Raw genomic sequence first — 24904 nt, 5'->3', positions numbered from 1 at the left:
ATGGCCCACAGGAGTAACACAGGACCTGTCCGCCGGCTGAAACTTGTGACTCTTCTCTTTGCCCTAAGTCCAGAACTACTTCTTCCAGGAGCTGGAGTGAAGCTTCAAGACAATGGCTATGATGGATTGCTTGTTGCGATTAATCCTCAGGTACCCGAGAATCTGAACCTGATTGCAAACATTAAGGTGAGTGTCAATTATGCAGTCAATACCATTAATTAGCCCATTAGTTCAGACCTGTTGCCATGTTTAGGAAGTTAACCCCACCAGGTTTGAACTTGAGCAGTACAGAGACCAGTATTTCTTAAAAACAGAGCAGACTGCAGGACTGTGAGTATTCTGGCTAGATCACATAGTTGGGTAGAGTCTCCACTCATAGAGCCCTCTTCTGTCTTTTTATTAATTACCATCTGTTAGATGTAGGGTATAATTGTAGTTTTTATATGTGACTCTTCTGGAGAACAGCTTAGAGAAACCAAAGTTGGTGGTGGTGAAAGCAAACCAGATGGTTTAATGACAGAGGAGCATGGGGGAGCATGTTAAGATCATCCTGTGGTATCTCCTTTGGAGAAGGAGAATTACCAGAGAGACTGCCAGAGAGAAATTCCTTGTTTTTTCTTGATGTTCTATGAAATAATTTACAGTTTTTACTGTAGCATGGTAAGAAAGGTTCATTACCTAAGAGCCTCTTTATTAGGTATCGCTTAAAGTGAAAATAATATCCTCAGAAGGTGCAGGTCCGGGCATGCCCATAGGTGTGGCATCGAGATATATTCAGTGAAAGCTTAAAACCCTTTCAGAAACTTGGGGAAATCGTGAGGGCCTGTTCTGACATACAACCAGTGTACTAACAATTTCTTACAGGTCGCCATTCAATGTCTTTTCCAAAAAAACCTTCAGGGCTTCCTTCAGAATCTGTTTATGCGTTTTTCACTGTGGTTTATGTGTCTTCAGAGAAACAGGGATTTGTATACACGTGCCAGTGTTTCTGCTTGGTTATAGGAGATGCTAACTGAAGCTTCCTTTTACCTGTTCAATGCTACCAAGAGAAGAGTGTTTTTCAGAACTATCCAGATTTTAATTCCTGCCACTTGGACAGCTCATAATTATAGCAAAGTCAAACAAGAATCCTATGAAAAGGTAAGGATTTGGGATTCTCTTAAAAGAGCCTAATTCAAGTTGAGGGAGAAAAACTTTCAAATCTACTTTGCCATTGATACTGGGACAGAGCTATGTAACTGCAAAGAGTGTTGCCAAGAAAGTGTGTGGACTTTATCCCATAGGCCTCTATAAATGATTATGAGAAAGAAAAATGGAAACAGTAATAAGTGTAAATAAGTGCCACCGTTTAATCTGCTTCTCGGGACATCTCTATTCTGTAATGCACAAGATCCTGGCTCCGTTTTTAATAGAGTAAAATGAGTCAGGTTTATTCTGCTGAGGGTGAGCAGGAACCAGCCCAATCCAGCTCTGGTAATCTTCACTTACATTGGGTTGGGAAAAGTCAAGCCCATGCTGAGAGCCATCCATTCATGTAAAAAATGCAACTGTGGAGTAAAGGAGCGTGCTTTTGCCTTAACTAAGGCCGGCATGCCGATTCAAAGAGAATGGAGAGAGGTGAGCAAGAATAAGGGGCAAGTGGTTCCGTCTTCTTTTCTAACCACAAAATGTCTTAACCTTGAAAAACACAAGCAAACTACAGGTGATGTGCAAACATTCATTGCTGTGCACCCATAAATAAATACATGCTAAAACATTTAAAAACTTATTGTGGCTAAGAGTCCATTGCATATAAGAGAAGGGCTAGGAACAGAGCATGGAGAAGACGTAGGGCCTCAGCAATAGAATGGGCTGGCTGCCTGTAGCTATCGTGCCATCAGGGTAGCTAGGGCATGGAAAACGTGTCTTAAAAATCTGTGTCACTTGGCTTAAATTTCCTCGGATTGTTTTAATTTTAGCTCTCTCTTGAAGGTTCTCTTAGAAATTTAATGGCCTAGCAATGTAGACTGTAGCCCAAAGGCATGAAGCTGTTGAGAGGTTTACAAAAGCATTTGGGTTTTCATCAGATAGAAGCATTTGACAGTGCTTGCATGAAGATAAACAGGGAACTGGGAATAAACTGGGAAAACCTAGAGTTTATTAAACTTCCATTAAGTACCTTCAATTTGGGTGTGTGTGTGTGTGTGTGTGTGTGTGTGTGTGTACGTGTCTATAATTTAATGTCTATGCAACCTCAAGTTAGTTACTATTATCAAAAATTAATAATTATGTTCACAGAAGGTAAGGACTTTGTTCCATGCAAATAAGTAAAAATTACTGTTCCACAGTTTGAATATCTATTCAACTTCAAAACTCATACTGTTTACACCAAGCTACACAGTCTCTATAGAGATTACATTAGTGAATTTGCCCTTCAGTCCTACTGAGAAGTCAACCATGGTACCCTGATCCTATGAAAGGTTTAAGTTCAGCATATGTAATATCATCAGATGTCATGAATACAATTTTCCTTGACATCATAATGTCAGTTAAGCAGAATTTGGTGAATGATACTGATCTACCTGGCTGTGGAAATGAATGATGGGGCTGCAGTATTTTATACTCAGTACAGAGGAGGCCTCGCAAGCACTGTCCTGCTGCCCTCGCTGATAGAGTTGCCATGGAGACTTGGCTGAAACTGTCACAGCTCTTCACTGTGCAGTCCTGGGTGATGTGCAAATACTATTACATGTTCCCGACTTTATGGCTTTCATATCATAATATCATAATTTTACAGTGCTGATGTCTGAGAATATTGTTCTGGAAAATGGGAGGGTAATAAAGGAGGGAAAGAAGTCCCATGGAAACTTTTAAAGATCTTTCTGAAAGTGTCAACAACTTCAGCTAATGTTTAGCTCTCAGAATATCTTAACTCTCAAATTCAAGGCATTTCTTCTGCCTTTACCCTGTTGTAAAATCATGCATAATTACATACAACAAAATTACAACTTAAATTTGTTCTGTTTTAGGCAAATGTCATAGTGACTGAGCAGAATGGGGTACATGGGGATGATCCATACACCCTGCAGCACAGAGGGTGCGGGAAAGAGGGGAAATACATCCATTTCACTCCGAACTTCCTACTAAATGATGAGCTAATAGCAGGATATGGCTCAAGAGGTAAGTTCAGATCAGAAAAATCCAGCCCCTCAAAAGTACAGTAGCTTGTGTTTGGTACAGAAGAGACCTCATAAAACCTTCCACCTGTCAGGAGGCAAGCCAAGTGCACAAGGAAGGAAAGGGACGGAATGAGCCAGGAAGACCAAGAACCAGCTAAGATATAGAGTAGCGCTCTGAGAATCCAGGGAAGACAACTAAGCCTAGGGTTGTCAGGAGACGTCTCACAGAGAGCTGAGCGACACTTTGCTTAGTGGAAAGGAGAGTATCAGGAAGCATGTGAAAAATATGGAAGCTGCACAGAGACCCAAGGCTGTTGAGGGAAGAATTAGACCCACGGACATCATGAAGTCCCCACTGAAGGCTTACGTGTGTGGGAACAAAAGGACCATATAGTTTTCAGAAGGTGGATCTGTCCATGTGCGTAAGTGGGCTTGCTAGGATCAATGAAGGAGAAGCTGGATGCGGAAGGATACATCAGAACCCCGCAGGGGTGGGATCAGGAGGCTTGAGTTGGGCATCAAGGAGGAAAGGACCCGAGTCCAGAATACAAGCAACAAGGATTTCCCATGCCCAGAGGCTCTGCCAATTTCATTTAAAGTATTTTCTTATGGAATCTGAGTGGTCCGAAGTGCTGAGTAGTCCAGAAAGGCGTTCTGGCTGGCTGCAGAGTGAAAGACAAGAGCTGTGTGCTGATGACGTTAAGAACAAGGACGACGTCGGGGATATAGGGGCCCCAGGGAAGAGGGGAAGTCATGGGTCTGGATTAGGCAAGAAGATGGTGGGGAGCAGGGGAGTGTCCTACAGATGACTGGCTATGGTCAGATATTGGTGTATGACACTTAGCACAAAGGTCGCAGTCACCAGCCTGCAGACTGGTGGACCGTGGGTGAGGGGGGTCTACCAGTCTGAGAGAGATACTAGAGAACAGGTCAGCCAGCCCAGAGCTCGCTCTAATCTGCAATTTTATTTTTGGTTAAATTTTAAATAGGGGGCAAGGCAGTGGTGGCACACGCCTTTAATTCTAACACTCGGGAGGCAGAGACAGGCAGATCTCTGTGGGTTCGAGACCAGCCTGGTCTATAAGAGCAAGTTCCAGGACAGGCTCAAAAAAAAATTAAGTAGGGCCCTTCAAAGATTTTTATTTCTTATGAAATTTAAAACTAAGTAGACTTTGTTATTCCTGCTTAGCAAGCAGTAGGTAAAGCAATATACTGTAGGATGTTTTATAAAATTCTTAAACATTGGATTTCCCTCTATCTGGTAACTAACCATGAGGCTGGTGTCCTCTGGTCCTGCTTAAGACTTCGTCAGTGTCTCTAGATTCATGAGTCGACACATACTTTCCCTCAGTCCTCTCAGCTTTTGCTGTTTCCTCCCTCCATGTAAACATTGCACAAAGTGCCCCCTGAGTTACAGGACATAAATTAATTCAGGCAAAGGGGATGGGTGCTTTGGTTTGGGAAGGCATTGATCTGGAGAACAATTAACTTCTGAGCTGAAGTTGGAAGGAAAGGAGATCTAAGATTAGAGAGGACAAGATAAATCTGTGAAGGATTTGATGTTAAGAATGAGAATTTCCAAGAGGAAGGGTTAGGAAACAGGACCAAAGAGAAAGGAGCATCAAGGCTGGAGAGGGATTCTGTGATCTTTTCAGTTCCTTCTTTCTTCCCTGGTTGCTAGGTTGCAGTCACTGGTGTAGACAGGGGAACGCCCACAAGAAAACAAGCATGCTTAGGCACAGACTAAACTTAGAAAAGTTGTTTAATTGCGAAGATGTACATCTTCCCTCTAAGTCCTGAACCTACTGGGCTGCATGCAAGAAGCTAAGGAAAAACTTGTTAGACAACTTCAGGGAGAAAGAGAATGTGGGCCTCCTTGTCTCTTCATCAGATGGGCACTACCTCACGGTCATGGGAGCAATCATTTTCATGCTCGCATTTCTATGGTGGTAGAGGATGAGGTAGTAAGAGTGAGGAAAATGACCAAAATTCTGACTTCAACTGTTTGGAGAAAGAATGTAGTCAGGCAATACTACATTGACGTTGATTAGCAAGGCCCGTTGCTGAGACTTTAGGAGCTCAAAAGGCCACGACTCTCTCTTCCACAGGCAGAGTGTTTGTCCATGAATGGGCCCATCTCCGCTGGGGAGTATTTGATGAATATAGCAAGGACAAGCCATTCTACCTGAATGGGCGAAATGAAATTCAAGTCACAAGGTCAGTGCTTTCTCTCATATTTAAAATTCACTGCTTGTGCCGGGCGGTGGTGGCGCACGCCTTTAATCCCAGCACTCGGGAGGCAGAGGCAGGCGGATCTCTGTGAGTTCGAGGCCAGCCTGGTCTACAAGAGCTAGTTCCAGGACAGGCTCTAAAAAAAAAAAGCTGCAGAGAAACCCTGTCTCAAAAAACCAAAAAAAAAAAAAAAATTCACTGCTTGTAAATGAGTTTTTCTGTCCCACCCCACCCCATCCTGTCCCATAGTAACTTCTAAATAATCACTTAGAGGTTTAATACTACAAACTGTTTGGCCTATGCTTCAGGCTTATTACTAAGTAGCTCTTACATTTAAATTAACCCATTTCTAATCTATGTGTTTCCATGTGGCCGTGGCACTACAGATCTGCTGGCATCTTGCCTCTTCAGAGGCTGGCTGGCATCTCCGCCAGACTCCACCCTTCTCCTCTCTGTATTTTCAGTTTGGCTTTCCCACCTGGCCTTCTTCTGTCTTGCTATAAGGCAAAAGCAGCTTCATTATTAACCAATGAGAGGAATACATATTCAGAACATATAGAAGGGTTATCTCATAGCACTACTGATTGAGTGCACTGAATATTTTAAAAACTAGGAGGGTTATAGAATATTTTTCACATTGACACATGCTGCTATAATCTCAGCACTAGGGAGACAGAGGCACAAGGTGTGTCATAAATAAAAGCCAGCCTGGTCCACACTGTGAGTTCTAGATCAACTAGAACCACATAGTGAAACTTTGTCTCAAAAGGCTAAAAAAAATCAGGTGACAAGTAAGAAAATAGACATTTTTTGTCTTGACTTAAGTATAATGTGACATAAAGATAAGAAATAAAAATAGATTAAGGACAAGTAAATATTAGCAAGTAAAATAAATTATTCTGTTTTATTTTTAATTTTCATTGAGTTTTAAAATGGGCAAGTATTTATGTGATTCAAATATGAACAATGAGGAAGTTGTGTCTTTCACCATCTTGCTGACCACCATCTTAATTCTGCTTCCTCTATGAACTATAAAAAGTTATGTTCTTCACCGTCTGATCTCTGTCTTCCTTCTACCTCCTATTATCACTTTGAATAACAATATTGATTCATTTCTTATTTATTTTGCCTCATCAAGAAAATTTAAATAAATAAGAATATATATTTTACTCACCCTTTAAAAAATTATTACACGGTGTTCCATTGTGTTGTTATGTCATAATATATTCAATTAGCCCCTCTTGTTGGACATAGTGATTAATAGCAACCTTTTGTGGTTTTAAATATCACTGCTGTTCATAGCATCATTGCTACTTCAGATTTGAGCATGGAAATCCATATATCTAAAAGAACTTCCAATAATTCTAGAGCAGAGAGCATCCTCACTAGTAGACAGACATACATCATCAGTATTGCTTCTAAACGGCACCATTTCTCACTCACATAGCAATGTTCAGAATATTTTAATGAAGATGGAGTCTTTCCAAAGTTCACTCTCTTTCTCTGAAGTCCAGTGGAGCTCAGGATGTTGCTGCCCCTGTCCTTCCTTGGTCTTCCTTATCCCAAAGTCCCTCTGAGCTCCCTTCCACTTTGTCTCATTCTGTTCACTAAAGGTTTTGGCAACACAAAACTCCCTCACCCAAACTCAAAGGCTTTAAAATGAAAGAGAGAGACTATATTTCTAAGCTAATAAACTTCCCTAAGAGAAGACTCTAAAATGTTTGCACATGTCTACTGAGCTATAATCCCTGAAACAAGCTATTAGAAAAGATAATCAAGAAAGAAAAATATTTCTAAAAATACCCAATTCCTAGTTTCTCCTTCCATTTTTTAGGTGTTCATCTGGCATCACTGGGGTGTTTGTGTGTGAAAAGGGCCTTTGTCCCCATGAAGACTGTATCATTAGCAAGCTTTTCAGAGAAGGATGCACATTCCTCTACAATAGCACCCAGAATGCAACTGCATCAATAATGTTCATGCAAAGTTTGCCTTCTGTAAGTATGTACTTGGAATGACAAACTCCTATAGACTACCACATCTTTCTAAGATACACAGATCTGTTGGAGGGAGGTTGCTTGTTGGTTCCTGGCTAGCCGGCTAGCTTAGACCAGAAATAATCACACAAAAGCCATATTATTTAAATCACTGTTTGGCCCATTAGCTCTAGCTTCTTATTGGCTAGCTTTTACATATTAATTTAACCCATTTCTACTAATCTGCATATCCCCACATGGCAGTGGCTTACCAGGTAGTGTTCCCAGCATCTGTCTCAGGTGGAGGAACCATGGCTTCTCTCTAACTCCACCTTCCTTCTCCCATGCTATAGGCCAATCCATTTCTTTATTCATTAACCAATAAAAGCAACACATAGACAGAAGGACCTCCCACACCACAGATCTGCTTGAAGTATGTAAAAATCAGGACAAATAAGAGTCACTATAATAGAGTCTGAGGGATCTACAGTTAACTTAGTCTTTATCTTACACTTTAAAAACAAAAAGAAAATCTTTCTCCTCCAAATGATAGCAAATAAAGATTGTTTTTTAAAAGCAAAAATCCACTTTCCAGGAGAATGTCAAAGAAGAGGCGCTTTGAGGCCACAGAAATGAGCTGCCCATATGGCAACATCCCTTTCTTGTGTCATTTCAGAGAAAGAGGTATGAGGTTTGCAAGAATGATGGAACACATAGCAATAATCCTCTCTCTTGGGGCTCTTTCCTTTGTTTTGAAAAAATCTAGAACTTCAAAGACAAGCAAATAAGCCCAGGGAAGTGAACTGATCCTCAGCTTTGCACCTAAGTTTTGTCAACTAATATTTCATATTAATTCACGAAAGATGAATGTGTAACTCCACTTTAAAGCTGATACTTAAGAGTATTCAGTTACAGTATTTCTCTCTGGCCACTTCATTTTCTTTAAGAAGTATGTCATACATATAGTCAAACTGTCACCGGAACCTTGAGCTAGGAGAAAGCATAGAGTCAGAAAGGAGGGAGTTGGCTAGTTCACAGGTTTAATGAACCCACCTGTGTGGTTTCATTTGTCTATTGCACTTTCTGAAGACCTGAAAGTCACTGTCTGCAGATCTTTTCTCCGCTGGGCAGGGGGTGTGTGGACACATGTCTTTCTGAAGTCTTCTTGTTACATGGCTGACCAATCCTGCTTGCATTGGAAATGTTCTCCCTCTACGCACCCCTTCCCCCTCCATCCCTCCCTTGAGCCCATCTTTTCTTCCTTCTTTCCTTCATTTTACTAACTTGTTTATTCAGCCTGGTTTTAGTCAATGGTAGGAGTTCTTTGCAATGTGAACATGACCATTGGTATTTCTTGCCTTTATCTGTTCTATTTTTTAATTTATATCTTTCATATATGTCCTGTACCCAGTTCTAGATAGTTGATCCAGGTTATCTGTGATTAGATAAAATCTTTGTAGCCTCTGGATATGTTTGTAAAACTTACTCAAACATATCCAGTCACAAAAAATTTAAAAATCACCTTGTACAGTCAGTCATTAAATGTTGAGATAAAAAAAAAACACTCAATGAAATGGAACAGGTGTGCCCCTAACTCACACCCCACTGAAAAACTAAGCAGGTGTTACTCATGGAATCAGAGATGGAGACAGGGAACCCATAAATTTCTTTCAAACTCTAAGCTCTATGGCTCGTTTCTTTGTTCTTCATAGGGCCTGAGAATAGACAGGAATTCCCTTGCATTGCAAAAACTGTAACTTAAATGGGGAATGCTGGCATAGTTGGATTATCCAGTCCAATTTCCAAATTTCCAAATGCGAAAAGAGTTTCAGGAAGTAGATTTAAGTTGTTTTACCCTCCTCTTACCCTCACAGAGATCAATATTTGCACTAGATCAGTATATGTTGACTGATCCTTAGAAAAGACACAGTGTCACATAATGGGATTCCAAAGAATGAGCTGGCCAGCTTGACATCTTCAAGTAGGGTGTTTCTTAAACACAGTATCATCCAAGGGAGGAAGGGGGGTCTATTTAAGGCTAAGGTATATATACACAGTCTGCTCTGTTTTCTTAGTGCAAACATGCTTTTACAAGAGATTGCTCCTGTGACCTCAGGGAGCTACTCTGTCAAACAAAAGGTGTCAAGAGTTATTTGCAAACTTGCTGTCACTTTTGAAAATAAGGACGCACATGACCTTGCTTTCAGCTCTGTCCTTCTTTTACCCGTGGCCGTCAGAGAACGAGAAGTATCCTGGTCTGGGAACTCAAAACTGCTTTTGCTTTTCCAGGTGGTTGAATTCTGCAATGCAAGTACCCACAACCACGAAGCCCCAAACCTACAGAACCAAAAGTGCAGCCTCAGGAGCACTTGGGACGTAATCACAGGCTCCTCTGACTTTCAGCACAGCCTCCCCATGCGCGGGGTTGAGCTTCCACCTCCTCCCACGTTCTCCCTCATGCAAGCTGGGGACAAAGTCATCTGCTTAGTGATGGATGTGTCCAGAAAGATGGCAGAGGTAACACACGGATTCCAAAGGACCAAAGCTCATTCTTCCCACCCCCATCAGGTTTTAGCTCTATTTTATTCAGAGTATGATGAGGGAAGACACTATAAGTTTTTAAAGAGTCCAAGATATTTTATTTTCTTGGAACATGGGTAGGACACACTAAGAAGGAGACCCAGAGTTTGAGATGGTGAGATAAATGAAATTTACACAGAATCCCTAAGCCCATTAGCAGTCCCGTGTTGCTGTTAACTGTAGCTTTTCTCCCCCAAAACCCTTTTCTAAAATTTACATGCAATTTAAAGCTGTTGCCTGGCCACACTCCAGTCACTCTTAGGGGCTGTGACTGGGAATGGTGGCAGAACCACCATGATGAAGACAAAAGCTGTTGTGTCCCCCCTCAGTCCCTGTGCTCTGTGACAGAAGGAACCAAAGCCACAAAGTAGTCATGTTTTCTATGCCCACATAATTTTGAAAGGTCAAGGCTGAATTCAAGGTCCATGTCTCCCTACTAACTCTCTTCAGCTTATAAATTAAAATGCAATAAAAGGCAATAAATTAAAATGTTGTCTAGTCTGCAGTATCGATGGGACATTTAATTGGTAATGGCTCCTGAGAAGAGGGAGAAGCAGGTCTGGATAACAAAGTAGATATCAAAAGACAGAGGTCACAGCCCTCTAGGAGCAGCCAGTCGCTGGGATTCGGCAGACCCAAAAAAGTACCCACGTGAATTAGTTGGTAGCATTATCCCTATGCTTGATGAGTGCCTGTTTTGTAAAAATCCAGCCAACAAACATAGCATTGTGCAGACTCTATAGGCACAGATTCTAGCCTCAATGGCCACCGTGGCAGAGGAACGGACACTGGTGTGCAGACTATTAGCACATCCCTGTGCAATGTTTCCTCTCACTTGGACTGAATTTAAAAAAAAATCAGTTACAAACATATTCTCAATTGACGTCATAGGTTGTTAAATTCTGAGCTGGAGTGAAATGGGGAGGGTATGCCATCTTAATTGTGAACACTTGTTTCTCAGCACACTTTCTTCTGCACAACTAACACACAATTAGCTGAATCGTGTGTCAAGTATACGCTTAACCGGAAAAAAACTGTTCCAGCACTATGCCACTCTTTACAACTCAAAGAACTGTCCAGTGTCTGTGAAAAATCAGCAGATATTTTTGCTAATTGAATCACTTCATCATCCTTGGTCAGCCAATCACATGTCACTTCCCCTCCTCTTTTGTTCTTTTTCTTCTGGGGACAAAGGCGGACAGACTCCTTCGACTGCAGCAAGCAGCTGAGCTGTACTTAATGCAAGTTGTTGAAGTGCGCACGTTTGTGGGCATTGTCACGTTTGGTAGCAAAGGAGAAATCAGAGCCCAGCTGCAGCCAATGAACAGTGACAGTGACCGGAGACGGCTGGTTTCCTATCTGCCCGCCAGTGTGTCCACCGAAGACGAAGCGAACACCTGCGCAGGCGTTAAAAGAGGCTTCGAGGTAGCATAGCCTGGGTCTCAGCTGCCATGATGACCTTCTTTTTCATTTTGAATCTCAGGTTTGGGGGAAGGGACGTGTTTTTGTTTGTTTGTTGCATGTTTTTTCTTTTTTGTTTTTGAAAAGGGGTGCTTATGGTCACAGCAGCCTCGGCTGTTAGGGAGTAAAGGTGCATCATTCCTGAAGTCAGGGCCCCATTTCTTACTCCCATTGCACTCCCTGGGCTTAACAAAGTAGCCAATGTCATAATTAATTAAGAACTGTTTGCTAAAATAATGAGTACATATAAAGTACAATGGGCATGGCTAAGGGACTGAAGTGTCACCTAGAGTCTTTCTAAACTGTCCCCTGCTTATTCTGAAGTGGCCCCAGCTATGGCAATTGTTATCTTTGTATGTTTCAAGGCAAAATTAGCATTTTTGGTCTCCTGAAGATAAATAAATCAACACTCACACAGATGTGTGGATTCACAAACCAGGGCACACACACACATACATACAAAATTAAGCCTAAATATATGTTTCAGAACTAACAGGATTTATCTAAATCAGCATCTGAAGTGCACATGTTTAAATCTGATAGAAAAAAAAGACACCACATAGCCAACAGTTGTTCAACCTAAGCTGCCCACTGACATTGCCTGATTGAAAAATAGGAGGTGGTGATTGGGCTCAGTGGTAGAGTGCAGCTTAGTGTTCACGTGACTTTAGGTTCAATCTCAGGAACGCAAACAAAAACAAACCCATGATGCCTGAGTTTCACATCTTGCGGTTCTGATGTTATTGATCTGGGGTGTGGCTTGGCAATGAATTGTTTAAACACTCCTGTCTAATTCTACCATGTAGCTAAGGGTGAGAGCCACTGCTCTCAGCCCTCTTACGGGTTACTGGTTGGGTTGTTGGAGGGAGGCCCCTTGTTGGTTCCCAGCCACCTGGTTAGCTTAGACCTGAAATAATCACACAGAAACTGTATTAATTAAATCACTGCTTGACCCATTCACTCTAGCTTCTTATTGGCTAACTCTTATATTAATTTAACCCATTTCCATTAATCTGCATATTGCCACTGTCTATCTCTGGTGGCAGCTCCATGGCGTTTCTCCGACTCTGCCTTCTTCCAATGGTGTGGGAGGTTCTTCTGTCTATGTGTTGCTTTTATTGGTTAATGAATAAAGAAACTACCCTGGACTGTTCATAGGGCAGAACTTAGGTAGGTAGAGAAAACTGGACTGAATGCTGGGAGAAGGAAGGCAGAGTCAGAGGGATGCCATGGAGCTGCCGCCAGAGTCAGATATGCCAAAACTTTGTGGTAAGCTACTGCCACGTGGTGATACACAGATTAATAAAAATGGGTTAAATTAATGTAAGAGCTAGCTGATAAAAGGCTAGAGCCCACAGGCCAAGGAGTGATTTAATTAATACAGTTTTCTGTGTGATTATTTCAGGTCTAAGCTAGCCATGTAGCTGGGAACCAACAAGGGGCCTCCTTCCAACACTGGGTCTTAGAGGCAAGGGTCTCGTACCAAATGTGCATAGTATCTTCCATGAAGCAAAGTCTGTATAAATGCACTGTGACAGAGTGAGGTGAGACCAACTTGGAGGCGGTCACAGAGTACAGCGGACCTCAAAGAGGTGTAGGCAACACTGGTAGCCATTGTATATGAGAACACATTCCTTTGTTTAGTCAGACAATTCAAATCACATTTCTCCTAAGCAATGCTGGCTATCTCTGTTCAGGTGCTTGAGAAGAGAAATGGGAGAGCCGATGGCTCTGTCATGATATTGGTGACCAGTGGAGCAGATAAGCACATCAACAACTGTCTGCTCAGTGCGGTGAGCAGCGGGGTCACCATTCACTCCATCGCCCTGGGTTCCTCTACTGCTGGGAAACTGGAGGAATTATCACATCTTACAGGTAAAAGCCTCTCAAGAAGGTATATTTTAGAGCATGCCCTGAAAGCTGAACATTCAAAGCTCAGCTATGAAGCCCAGGTTACGTGTCTTCATTGGGGTGGAGGGGAGAATGAGAAAGATTTCTTCTAAAACACACAAATCATTGCTAAAATTAGCTAAAAATTTTTCCAATTTTAAAACGTTTTCCCTAGAATTGAAGTTTTGTACATCTAATGCAAATAGTATTTTGTGATTTTGTTAAGCTAGGTTGAGAATGCATATTTATGAAACTGAAATCATATCGGGTAACTGCAACAACTTCTAGTGTACACATACAAGCACCACTGTAAGATTTACATGTCTGCTTTCTTCTAGACAAGGCAAAGAATAATTTCATCTTACATTCCATAAAAATTAATCCAACAAAATGAACCACTGAAAATTAAGATTTATTGGATATTTTAAAAGTGGCGAGCCGGACGGTGGTGGCACACGCATTTAATCCCAGCACTCGGGAGGCAGAGGCAGGCAGATCTCTGAGTTCGAGGCCAGCCTGGTCTACAAGAGCTAGTTCCAGGACAGGCTCTAGAAACTACAGGGAAACCCTGTCTCGAAAAAAAAAATGGTGATCTCAGAATATAAGGGCAAATGCATAGCCATGCAACAACTAGCAATTAATCTAGATTATTTAGGAATTATTTTGATCTAAGGCTAGTCAGTAAGTATTTACTAAGTTCTTCTATAGTGGGCAGAACACTAAAACCTGAAAAAAAAAAAGAGCCATGAATTGACAGCGAAAATCACCTTAAGGCCACTTGCCAAATGTCATTCACAATGAACCAAGGCCACCTCCTACTAACTCCAGACTAACACACTAACACAGACACAGTGTGTCAGAGAAGATGTCATCTTTATTTTTTTCTATCTTAATAGTTGGCGTTCAAATCATGTGTTTCAGGAGGGTTAAAGTTCTTCATTCCAGATAAATCTAATCCCAACAGAATGACTGAAGCTTTCTGTAGAATATCTTCTGGAACGGGGGACATTTTCCAGCAAAGTTTACAGGTCAGAATCTTTATCTTCTATGTGTAGAGGGGGTAGACCAGATGGACTGTACCATCCACATTTTTGTATACATTATTCCTCTGTATGCAGAAGGTTCTAATGTGCTTCTTGTGTCCCCAGAGCCTGGAGTCATTAAACCTCATGTCTGTGTGGCTCATTTCCAGGAGTTACTTTCTGTAATGACCACTTCAGCTTTCAAGGTCCATGACATGACTTCTTTATGCCTGATAATGCAGCTAGAGGTGGGGTAGGATAGAGTAGGGTAGGATAGGACGGGCGGAGTGGGCCAAGGTCCAAAACAAAAAGAAGAAGCAGTGTTTTCATTTCTTCAGTTCAATCAATTTTTTCCTCAACAGCACCGTGTTTCACTCTGGCTGCTTCAACATCTTTAAAGCTTCTCACCTTTATTATGAATATTAATTATTTCATGAAGTTATAGACATTTCTAGATCTTTACCCTTGTATGCGTGTGTGTGTGTGTGTGTGTGTGTGTGTGTGTGTTGTTTTTAGACAGGGTTCATATGATTTAGACTGTATGCAGCCCAGGCTGGCCTTGAACTCCTTGAACTCTGCCTAGTTCTACCTTCTAACTACAGGAATCACAGGCACAGCCACCAGCCTCAGTTTTAGATTGCTCCTTTAATTAACCTATTTGATTTGGGGCACAAAAATGTCCGTTAATGAAGCTAACATTAAATTATTTTCCAGTCTAAATACTTTAAAGAATTTAGGCATGACTGAGCTATGTTTCAAACAGAATTTCACCTGCAATTTCCTCACAGATGGTGAGTAAACCTGCCAAGTTATGCTTGATGTAAACAATAAACTCAATGCATTATTGTCAGGAAATATTTAACATGCAGCTTAGATATGCCCAGTAAAGATGGTAATCATCCCATCACCAGCAGTCAAATAAATGTCTCAAGAGATATTGAAATCAAGTGTTCAAAGGTCAAAGATAAAGTGAAGATTCATAAAAAAAGAAGCAAATATCACATACACTTGGCAGACAGTAGCCATCTGGGCGGAATCTCTATAGGCCTGGCGAGACAGTGAAAGTGCTATAGAACAGCTCTGCCAACCAGTAGCATTCCGCTTAGCCAAACTATTCTTTAGGCTAGCCCACCAGCCCAGGCTGGCCTTAAACTCTCAGCAGTCTTCCTGTTTCAGCCTCCCAAATGCTGGGATTATGAGCATGAACCACTGTGCTCAGCTAGCCAATCGAATTTTGACAAAAAGGGGGGGGGTTGAAAATATGCAATGAAGAAAGAACACACTTTTCAATAAATGTTGCTAAAAAGTTGGATGCCTGCAGGCAGAAGAATAGAAGTAGACCCCATCACTCACCAATTTCAAAACCCAAGTCAACAGAGACAAATTCTTCCCAGTAAACCTGACCTAGAAAATAAGATAGTGGAAATAGTTCGGCATATTAGGATGAACATGGGTTTTGGGGGGGGGGGTGGTGATGGAAGCAGGGGATAATGTTCTCAAAGCATGGGAAATAAAGACTAAAATTGACCAATGGAGATTACATCAACCTAAAAAATATGCTTAGTGAAGGAAACAATCAGTCCAACACAGGCAGAGCCTGTGGAAGAAGGCAGTATTTGAAAGGTGTGTTTTTGACATGCGACCAATATCCAAAATCGATGAGGAACTCCAATGACTCTACAGCAAGAAAAAGTGGAAAATAAGCTGGATGTGGAAGTGCACTCCTTTAATCCTAGAACTCCAGAGGCAGACACAGGAGGATCTTTGTGAGTTCAAGGCCAGCCTGGTCTACAGAGCAAGTTCTAGGACAATCAGAGCTACATAGTGAGTCCATATCTCAGAAAGAGAGAGAGAGAGAAAGAGAGAGGGGGGGAGGGAGGGAGGGAGGGACAGAGGGAGGGGGGGAGGGGGAAGAAAGGAAAGAAAGGAAGAAAGAAAGAAAGAAAGAAAGAAAGAAAGAAAGAAAGAAAGAAAGAAAACAAAACAACAACCTCAAAAACCCAACAAGTACTGGGCAATAGACCAAGTAGACAATTGTTAAAGGGAGACATGCAAACAGCCAACAGGTGTATGAAAAGATGTTTAAAATAATTACTCATCAGAGACATAAAGATTAAAACCACACTGAGAGGTCACCTTGTTCCAGGAAAAATGGCTGATAACGGTGGGGATAACTGCATTGTGTTCACAAGAGTGTGGGTGGAGCAACTGAGGAGAATGTCATTAAGCTTCCTCACCAAACAAAAACACAACCACCGTATAATTTTAAAACTTTTAAAATTTCTTCCTAAAACTTATAAAAACGATGTGGATATAGTTATACAAATTAAAACCACCTAAACAAATTAACAAAAAAACTATTCATGAGCGATAACATGAGAACGGCTAAGTTACTTGTGAAATGCCATGGAGTGGGCTGGTGTGTCGCACAGTGGTAGAACACTTGTCGAGCAGGCACGGGATCTTGCTTTAGTCACAAGAAAACATTCAAACAGATGAATAGTGAATCCAGGCAAGGTGCCACAAAACTGTATTCTCTGTAGTTAGAGGAAGAAGGATCAGCAATTGAAGGCTAGCCTGAGCTACCCAAGACCTTGCCACACACAAAGAAAAATGATAATGCATTATACTTGCATTAACTGTAAGAAGGTATTTTGTAACTAGTTATGTAATGCACAATAATCTGCTTTGATCTACATATGTGCAGTACACACCTGACTTAAATGTATTTTACTTTTACCTAGTCATTTTTTTTATTACAAAAGCAAGGTAAAGGAAGGGAGCGTGAGGTGTTCACTGGAAACCGTCACGTGCTTTCTCTTCAACAGCTTGAGAGCATGTATGAAACTCTGCCACCTCAGCAGCAACGGATGAACTCTGTGACCGTGGATGGGACCGTGGGCAACGACACGGTTTTCCAAGTCACGTGGCAGACCAGTGGGCCCCCTGAGATGGCAGTACTGGATCCCAGTGGAAGAAAGTACAACACTAGCGACTTTGTCATCAACCCGGCCTTTCAGACAGCTAGCCTTCGGGTTCCAGGAACTGCCAAGGTCAGTGTGGGAGCCTGTTCACACCTGACCATGCTCAGGCAAGAGTAGGGCTTGCCAGTGAGTCACGTGCTTGAATGTGTGACATAAAGGAAATGTGCTGACACGTCAAAACATTATAAAAACATTTTGTGGATGTTAAAAATTTAAGAGGAGCAACCAAAGTATGTCCGCAGTGTTAAGTACTAGATAAAACAGTGTTACATTCATAATGGAAATCAGTGTTTCTCCGTAGCATTAGTAGTTTTTGGAAACCTGTATCTTTCATTATAGAAGCTATCCATACAGATATAGTTTCCTATATGTTCGGGAGCAACTCTATATAGTCTTTATAATATGACTAATGAAATGTGTAAGTTTTTGAGTACCTGCTGTGTTCTGGGTCTTGCACTTAGAATAAAATGCCCTATTCGGAGCAAGCACCGGGGACCACAGAACATACATGAGGATAGGGAGAAGAAAGCTCCCTAGGGATGAGGACATCATCATGGAGATACAAGAGACAAGAGAGCTGGAAGTGGGTACAGTATTCTGGCACGGGACATATCTACATATAGGTTGGGCAAGGTTTATATCCAAAGAGAATAGGATCTCAAGAAGCTGGTACATGCCGTAGAGACAAATCCCAGTGTCACTATCAGTGGCCCCTCAGTCTGCTCCAACATCACTGGGCATAGGCTCTGTTATGTTCTAGTGGTGTGGGGGCTTTTTGTTCATTGAAATTTCTGGGGCTTGAAAGGCATGGAACAAAAGAAGAAAGTGGCTGTATTAGCCCAGGGTATTGGTGGATACCACAGTGGTCCATTTAATTTATATAATTCTATCAGTGAACTAAAGTATTTAACTTTCTTTTGAGTAAAGGCATCCAGATTAATCCTTGCAAAGTCCTTTGATGCTGTGAGGGTTGCCATGATATTCTAAAACTGGGAGGCAAAGTGTGTCCTCAAATAAATTCAGGATGTATTTACCATCTGGAGCGGCCTAATAGTGACAATGACTGGCTAGACATCACTTAATTAACAGTACCTTTTCTATTTTCTTCAATCAAGAAAAAATGCAGTATCAATAAAGTATTGATTATTTTTCTTCTTCACGCTTGACAAAAACAACCCCTTGTTTTTCAGCATGGTCGCTGGACTTACATGCTGAACAACACACATCCTTCTCCTCAAGCCCTGAAAGTGACAGTGGCCTCCCGTGCCTCCAGCCTAGCCATATACCCAGCCACTGTGGAAGCCTTTGTGGAAAGAGACAGCACCCATTTTCCTCAGCCGGTGATAATTTATGCGAATGTGAGGAAGGGTCTATATCCCATTCTCAATGCCACTGTGGTGGCAACAGTGGACCCAGAGGCTGGAGATCCCGTTATGCTGCAACTTTTGGATAATGGAGCAGGTAACAAGGAGTAGCATGGCGTTGCACTGTGACGAAGTTCTGTAGATGTTAATGATCTCTGAGAAATCCCTTCAGCCCAACTGATTCTTGAGAGCTTGTTTGAAGGGGAGCGCAGATATTCATACAACCCTTGATCAAAGATAGGTCCTGCTGGGCTGGCAAAGGAAAGGTCCTCTGGTTCCAATGAGCACGCACCTTTTGGGAGCGGTGCTCATGGAGTCGTGAGAGGAAGGGGTCCCCCATTTTATAGATATAAAATCGAGGTTCAGGGGCATTCAGCTTCAAAGCTGTCCTGGCACAGATCCATAAGTCAAACCCAAGCTCCCTGACTCCCTAGACAAGGTTCTGTCCTGTTTCCTTCTGACAGCCGTGAGAAGAGATGGCCATGGTAGCTGTAGGATGGACGAATCTCCCTTTGCAATATCTCAACAGAGACAGAGGATCTAAATGCCAAGATTTGTTTTTCTTGCCATTGACAAAAAAAAATTCTAAATCTTCATGGGTAAGATGGTTACCACTTATTTTCTATAAACAGGCCCCCAATTTTCTCATGCTGCTGCGATTGTCCCTGTATTGGGGAAAGCTGGTTTCAGAGCACTTTCATAATAACACAGTATCAATATCTGGAGCTCAAGGTGTGGTGTGAGGGCTGAAATGACCTTAGGGGATGTGACAGGCTGCTTGCATGTTGTGATAGGCTGCCTTGAAGGCATTGCTGTACTGGGGTCTAGAGCTTTCTGTCTTGACTCTGGATTGTGCTGTCCTCTGAAATCACAACACAAGGATGGCAGGCTCTCAGAACATTCCTTACAGCAAGGCACAGTGACAGGCACCACAGCCTGCCAACTGCAGCTCAGAGAACTCTTTCCACTTGAAATGACAGTCTAATCACTTCATAGCGAGGAAAAACTAGCTGCATGCTGTCTTATCAACTACCAAAGCCGTTAGTCATTTCATTCAAGGCTCATAAGCAAAGGCTTCTCTTGCACTTACATGAAAATTTATGTAAATGCTTTTGAATTTATCTTTTGGAGACAGATTTTATTTCAAAGGGGTGAATAAATATGGCCATGTGACCATAAATAATCTTTAGACTGCTTTGTTTCTCTAGAAATTATTAGTTTTTTAATTGGAGATAGATTTTAGTACAATACATTCTACTGTTATTTGGGATCATATGAACGAGAGCTTCCAAGATGATTTTCAAGAGTTCTTTCTGAAATAGGTTGTCATGAGGCTGGGTGCATTCATAGTGATCTGTTCATAGGCTGTTCAGCTCTTAGAAAACAATTTTGAGAGCTAAAGTAATCACAGGAAGAAACTATGATGCCATCTTATTTTAAACTACATGGTAATATCAAAAGTAGCTACAGTAACGTATGTCAAATGGAAATAATGTTGCAGGGGAGGGGAGTATCTCTGAGAACTTTGGGACCTGCAGAGAGATCATCTGCAGGAGGCAAGAAGGCAGTTCAGTTCAAATGTCAATAGTTTGACACACTGTGGTTCATTTTGGGCAGATGTAAGCACAGCACAATCTGATTAAAACTTTTCTCATGACAATTAACTCAGACTTGTGTGCACAACAAAGCACATTTAAATCTCTTTGAGGAACAAAGACGTGACTACATGGAAACTCTTCATGAAGTACGTGTGATACTTCCAATAAAAAAATGGTGTTAGAGACTGAGAGAAACAAACTCATGATAAGAGTCTGAGTGAGAGTCTGGCCACACAGATAGCACAGAGGTCACCAGACAAGAAAGCACGCCTGCTCCCAGCCTTCTGGGAGGATAGCAGGTCTTGCATTCCTTCTCTCGAAAGAACAACCCTGTTTGCTTACCATTCTAGCTTCCCCTGTGCTATCTGTGAGCACAGAGAGCTCCTTGCTCTCTACAGGAAGAAGAACAGATGTTTAACATTAAGTATTAGCAATCAATGCTGAAGACAGGCTAACCCTGAATTTCTGCCTATATACACAGGTGCTGATGTTATAAAAAATGATGGAATTTACTCCAGGTATTTCTTCTCCTTTCCTGTAAGTGGTAGATATAGCTTGACCGTGCGTGTCCATCACTCACCCAGCATCAGCACCCTAGCCCACTCTGTTCCAGGAAGCCATGCTATGTATGTACCAGGTTATATAGCAAACGGTAAGAACCATCTGCACAGTGAATTGTGCAATATTTGTGTGTGTGTGTGTGCATGCGTGTGTGTGCATGTGCACCGTGAAGATAAAGGAAGAAGGAGAAAGAAAGAAGAGGAGAGAGACAAAGGCAAGACTCAGGGAGCTAGACGGAAGAAGAAAAAGACCTGAGAGAGACATGAAATTTTAAAACCATCCTTGGGTCTGTGGCTACAGTTCAGTGGTAGATCACTTGCCTGATGTGAGCTAAGACTCAGTCCCCAGTAACACACACACACACACACACACAGAGAGAGAGAGAGAGAGAGAGAGAGAGAGAGAAAGAGAGAGAGAGAGAGAGAAAGAGAGAGAGAGAGAAGACGGGGAGAGAGCGAGAGCGAGCAAACGAGCAAGCAAGAGAGAGAGAGAAAGAGAGAGAGAGAAAGAGAGAGAGAGAGACCATACTGAAGCCATTATTGATTACTCCTTCAATTCTTAATGATTTGTGACAGAGAATACAGAAAATATGTATTTCCTATTAGATCTTTTTTTTAGTATTTTTTTGATACTGCCTGTGGTTCTTTGCTTGCAGTAACTAACAGACAAAGTTGTTGGGCCCCATATTTCTTTTATAGAGATTTATGCAAGAGCAAAGAGTTGAAAGCATGATGCTAACAGCCCCAGAGATCAACACAGAAAGTGAGTTCCTGAATAAACATAAGTTTGGCTATTATACACAGTTGAGCAGAGGTTCTGCTATCCCACAAAGGAAAGTGCCAAAAAAAAAAAATAGGAGGTGTGCATTATCTTTATAGAAAACACTGTTTTAGTTCTCATTAGGAAGCATTAACTAAAATAAAACAGAAATATTACGTACTGTGCCATCTCTAAAAACATTCCCTGGGACCATTTCTAGTAATTTTTATTTCTAAGCCTGGAGGATTTTGAGACAAGCACCACTTGCCTCATCTTAATTGGCTTAGATTTGTTTTGCTTGTTTTTGGTGTGTTTCGCAGTGCTGGGAAACACTTGTGCACACTTGGCAGGTGCTCTCTGGCTGAGCTACATCCTCCTCTCAGGGTCTTTCCTACCTTCTAGAGTGGCACTGCCCAGTCCTGAGGCCCAGCTCCTCCATTTGCTGCTGTGTAGCATGGAGCAACTTTCTTGGCTCTGTGTCTCTCTGTTTCATTATCCATAAATGTGTGGCAAAATAATGTCACCTTCTTCATTGCCTTGCTGGGGGAATTGAATATTTTGATATAGCGAGATATTTAAAATACCTTGCCATAGCAGACACACAGTGAACACCACTTCTTAAAGTTAAAAATCATTATTAAATAGCTTTATTAAGCCATATGGTTTTGATAACATTTATATGCCCACAATCTCCAAATTCACAATTTTATAATTATTGAATCTCGCTTAAATATTGTTAAATATTAAAACCCATATCTACCTAGTTCTATTTTAGAGGAATCATAAACTTAATTTTTCTCTGACTCCTTGGCCACCTTCCATCAAATTACACCAATTAGGAACTATTTTAAGAACTACTTTTAAAATATTTGTTTGTTTGCTATTGTGTGTGTTCATACTAAATAAGTGTGTGGAACTCAGAAGAGAAGCTGTCAAAATGGGTCCCCCCAACCAAGGTCTAGGAGCCGCTTTTAACCATCTTTTCTTTCAACGTCCACATTCAAATCTGTCATCACATCAACTGTGCTAACTGTGTAAATTATTCGTGCGGCTACCCTTGCTTGCCTCCCCCGAAGTCCTCATTGACAGCTGCCACTCTTTTCCCGTGTTTCACTCTACTGAGTGCCTCTTTCTAAGTGGCCTCTTGCTTACTGAAGTTTGACCCATTTCCTAGGGACCTGTTAGAAAGCCAAATGATGAACTGTAACATCCCGGCTTACCCAGGGCTGTGGAATTCAAACCTAAGCCCTGCACTGATCCCTGAGGTCAGTTATTGCCTGCTCTGTTGCCTCCTCTAGACCTCTTCTCCTGCTGTCTGTTTGTTTGCAGTGCTGGAGATGGAATCCCCGGATGCCATGCATGCTAGGCAAATGCATTACTTCTGGGCTGTAGCTGGAGCCGCCCTCTTTCTTAGTTTAGTCTCCCTAACCTGCTACTTTCCTGAACCAAGGTTTTCATGCAAGCTGTTCTCTTTGCCCAGGGTGTTTCTTCTGTCACATCTTACCTGACCAACTCAGCCTTTGGGAAACCTGAACGTTACTTCCTCAGTACCACCCTGAATGATGAGAGTTTGCAGAACACCCTGCCTTTTTATTACTCTCTGTTAGTCACAGATTATAAATCTCTATTTACTGATATGACTGCCATGGCTGCAAATCTCATAAGTGAGAGTGTTTGGTCTGATTCATAGCACAGCAGTCTGCCCCCAAAGAATACGTGTGGAGGGACTTAATGGATGAATGGACGCATTATTGGCCAAATAAACTCAGTGGTTCTAATGACAGGGTGGCAATCTCTCAGCGCTGTGCAGATTTGTAATTTCCTACTTGGCTTTTCCTTTGTGCTCCAGATAATATTCAAATGAACGCTCCAAAACAACCAGGCCACAGAGGTGTGGAGGAGCAGTGGGACTTCAGTAGAGTAAGCGCAGGGGGCTCCTTCTCGGTGCGGGGAGTTCCAGCTGGCCCCCATCCTGACATGTTTCCACCGTGCAGAATTACTGACCTGGAAGCTGTAAAAGTAGAAGAGGATGTGATCCTCTCTTGGACAGCACCTGGAGAAGACTTCGACCAGGGCCAGGGTAAGTTTGCTGACTTTGTTACCTTTCCTCATACAGTATTTCATTTTCAGTGTGGTGTGTGTGTGTGTGTGTGTGTGTGTGTGTGTGTGATCATTTTGATTGTTTTCTGTAGCAAGCTTTCTGGTCAGACTTTTTTTTGGGACCACCAGCCTCCCAACAATGACATGGAAACTTATGATTAGTTACAAAAGCATGGCCTTAGCTTAGGCTTGTTATCAACTAACTCTTATAACTTAAATTCAGCCATTTATATGAAATTATGCTCTGCCATGTGGCTGTTATCTCTTCTCCATATTGTACATCCAACTTCCTATGTGTCTCACTGGTGAAATCTATGTAAAACTATGTGCTCTCTCCCCAGAAATCCCACCTAGCCTCTCCTGTCTAGCTATTGGCCATTTAGCTCTTTATTAAACCAATCAAAAAAAAAGTGACACATTTCACACAGTGTGATCAAATATCCAGCAACAGTTTTCCATATAAACTTTACAAAAAGTTTCACTACTTAAATTGAAACCTAGAGGCAACACAAATAAAACTACCTAAAATGTACAATGTACATAATGACCATGGGAGGATGACATATTGATTATGTTGCATCTTGTTTTCGTAAACTACCAAGTCTTCATAGGTATCAGATTTTAGCATGAATCTTTACACTTTGACTTGGTATTTAGGGTTTTTCCAGTTGTGTATTCCTTGCTAGTTTGACTTTGGGGGCTATTTTCATTACTCATTTTCAATAAACTAAAAAAAATGCTCAGTGACTAAACTTCCCCAACTGTATTCTTAATTTCAGCTACAAGTTATGAGATAAGAATGAGCAAAAGCCTACGGAGAATTCGCGATGACTTTGACAAGGCCATTCTAGTGAACACATCGGGGCTTGACCCTCAGCAAGCTGGCACAAGGGAGACATTTACTTTCTCACCCAAGCTTGTCACCAGTGAACTTGAACCTGAATCTGACGGAAAAATACAGGAGAACCACATGGTGTATGTGGCCATGAGAACAGTGGACCACAATTCCCTGAAGTCAGCTGTGTCCAACACTGCCCTGGTATCGCTGTCCACTTCCCCCAGCTCTGCTCCCATACTGAGCAGAGATGATCTGGTACTTAAAGGGGTTTCAATAGCAGTAGGTTTGATAGCGATCATCTGTCTTATTATAGTTGCAGCCCACTGGACTTTAAACAGGAAAAAGAGAGCTTTGAAGAAAGAGAATGGAACAAAATTGCTGTGA

General features: G+C 41.8%; 1 protein-coding gene across 1 annotated transcript; it reads left to right on the top strand.

Moving 5' to 3' along the window:
* On the top strand, positions 1-24904 carry Clca2 (chloride channel accessory 2). The gene is made up of 14 exons (XM_038311977.1): positions 1-186; positions 1003-1140; positions 3009-3159; positions 5267-5375; positions 7225-7384; positions 9653-9880; positions 11138-11368; positions 13102-13279; positions 14216-14322; positions 17145-17369; positions 18491-18761; positions 20744-20914; positions 23432-23662; positions 24462-24904. The coding sequence occupies exons 1-14, from the start codon at positions 1-3 to the stop codon at positions 24902-24904; spliced, it is 2829 nt and encodes a 942-aa protein (XP_038167905.1).

This window comes from Arvicola amphibius, chromosome 14 (assembly GCF_903992535.2).
Source record: "Arvicola amphibius chromosome 14, mArvAmp1.2, whole genome shotgun sequence".
Classification (NCBI taxonomy): Eukaryota; Metazoa; Chordata; class Mammalia; order Rodentia; family Cricetidae; genus Arvicola; species Arvicola amphibius.
This window is presented reverse-complemented; position numbering and strand designations above follow the sequence as displayed.

What these genes read in the sequence shown, in the direction of transcription:
- Clca2 (XM_038311977.1), top strand. Translation starts at nt 1, where the DNA reads ATGGCCCACAGGAGTAACACAGGACCTGTCCGCCGGCTGAAACTTGTG. An exon ending in TCATGCAAAGTTTGCCTTCT is followed by an intron (nt 7,385 to 9,652) that starts GTAAGTATGTAC and finishes TTGCTTTTCCAG; the next exon opens with GTGGTTGAATTCTGCAATGC. An exon ending in TTTTCCAGCAAAGTTTACAG is followed by an intron (nt 14,323 to 17,144) that starts GTCAGAATCTTT and finishes TCTCTTCAACAG; the next exon opens with CTTGAGAGCATGTATGAAAC.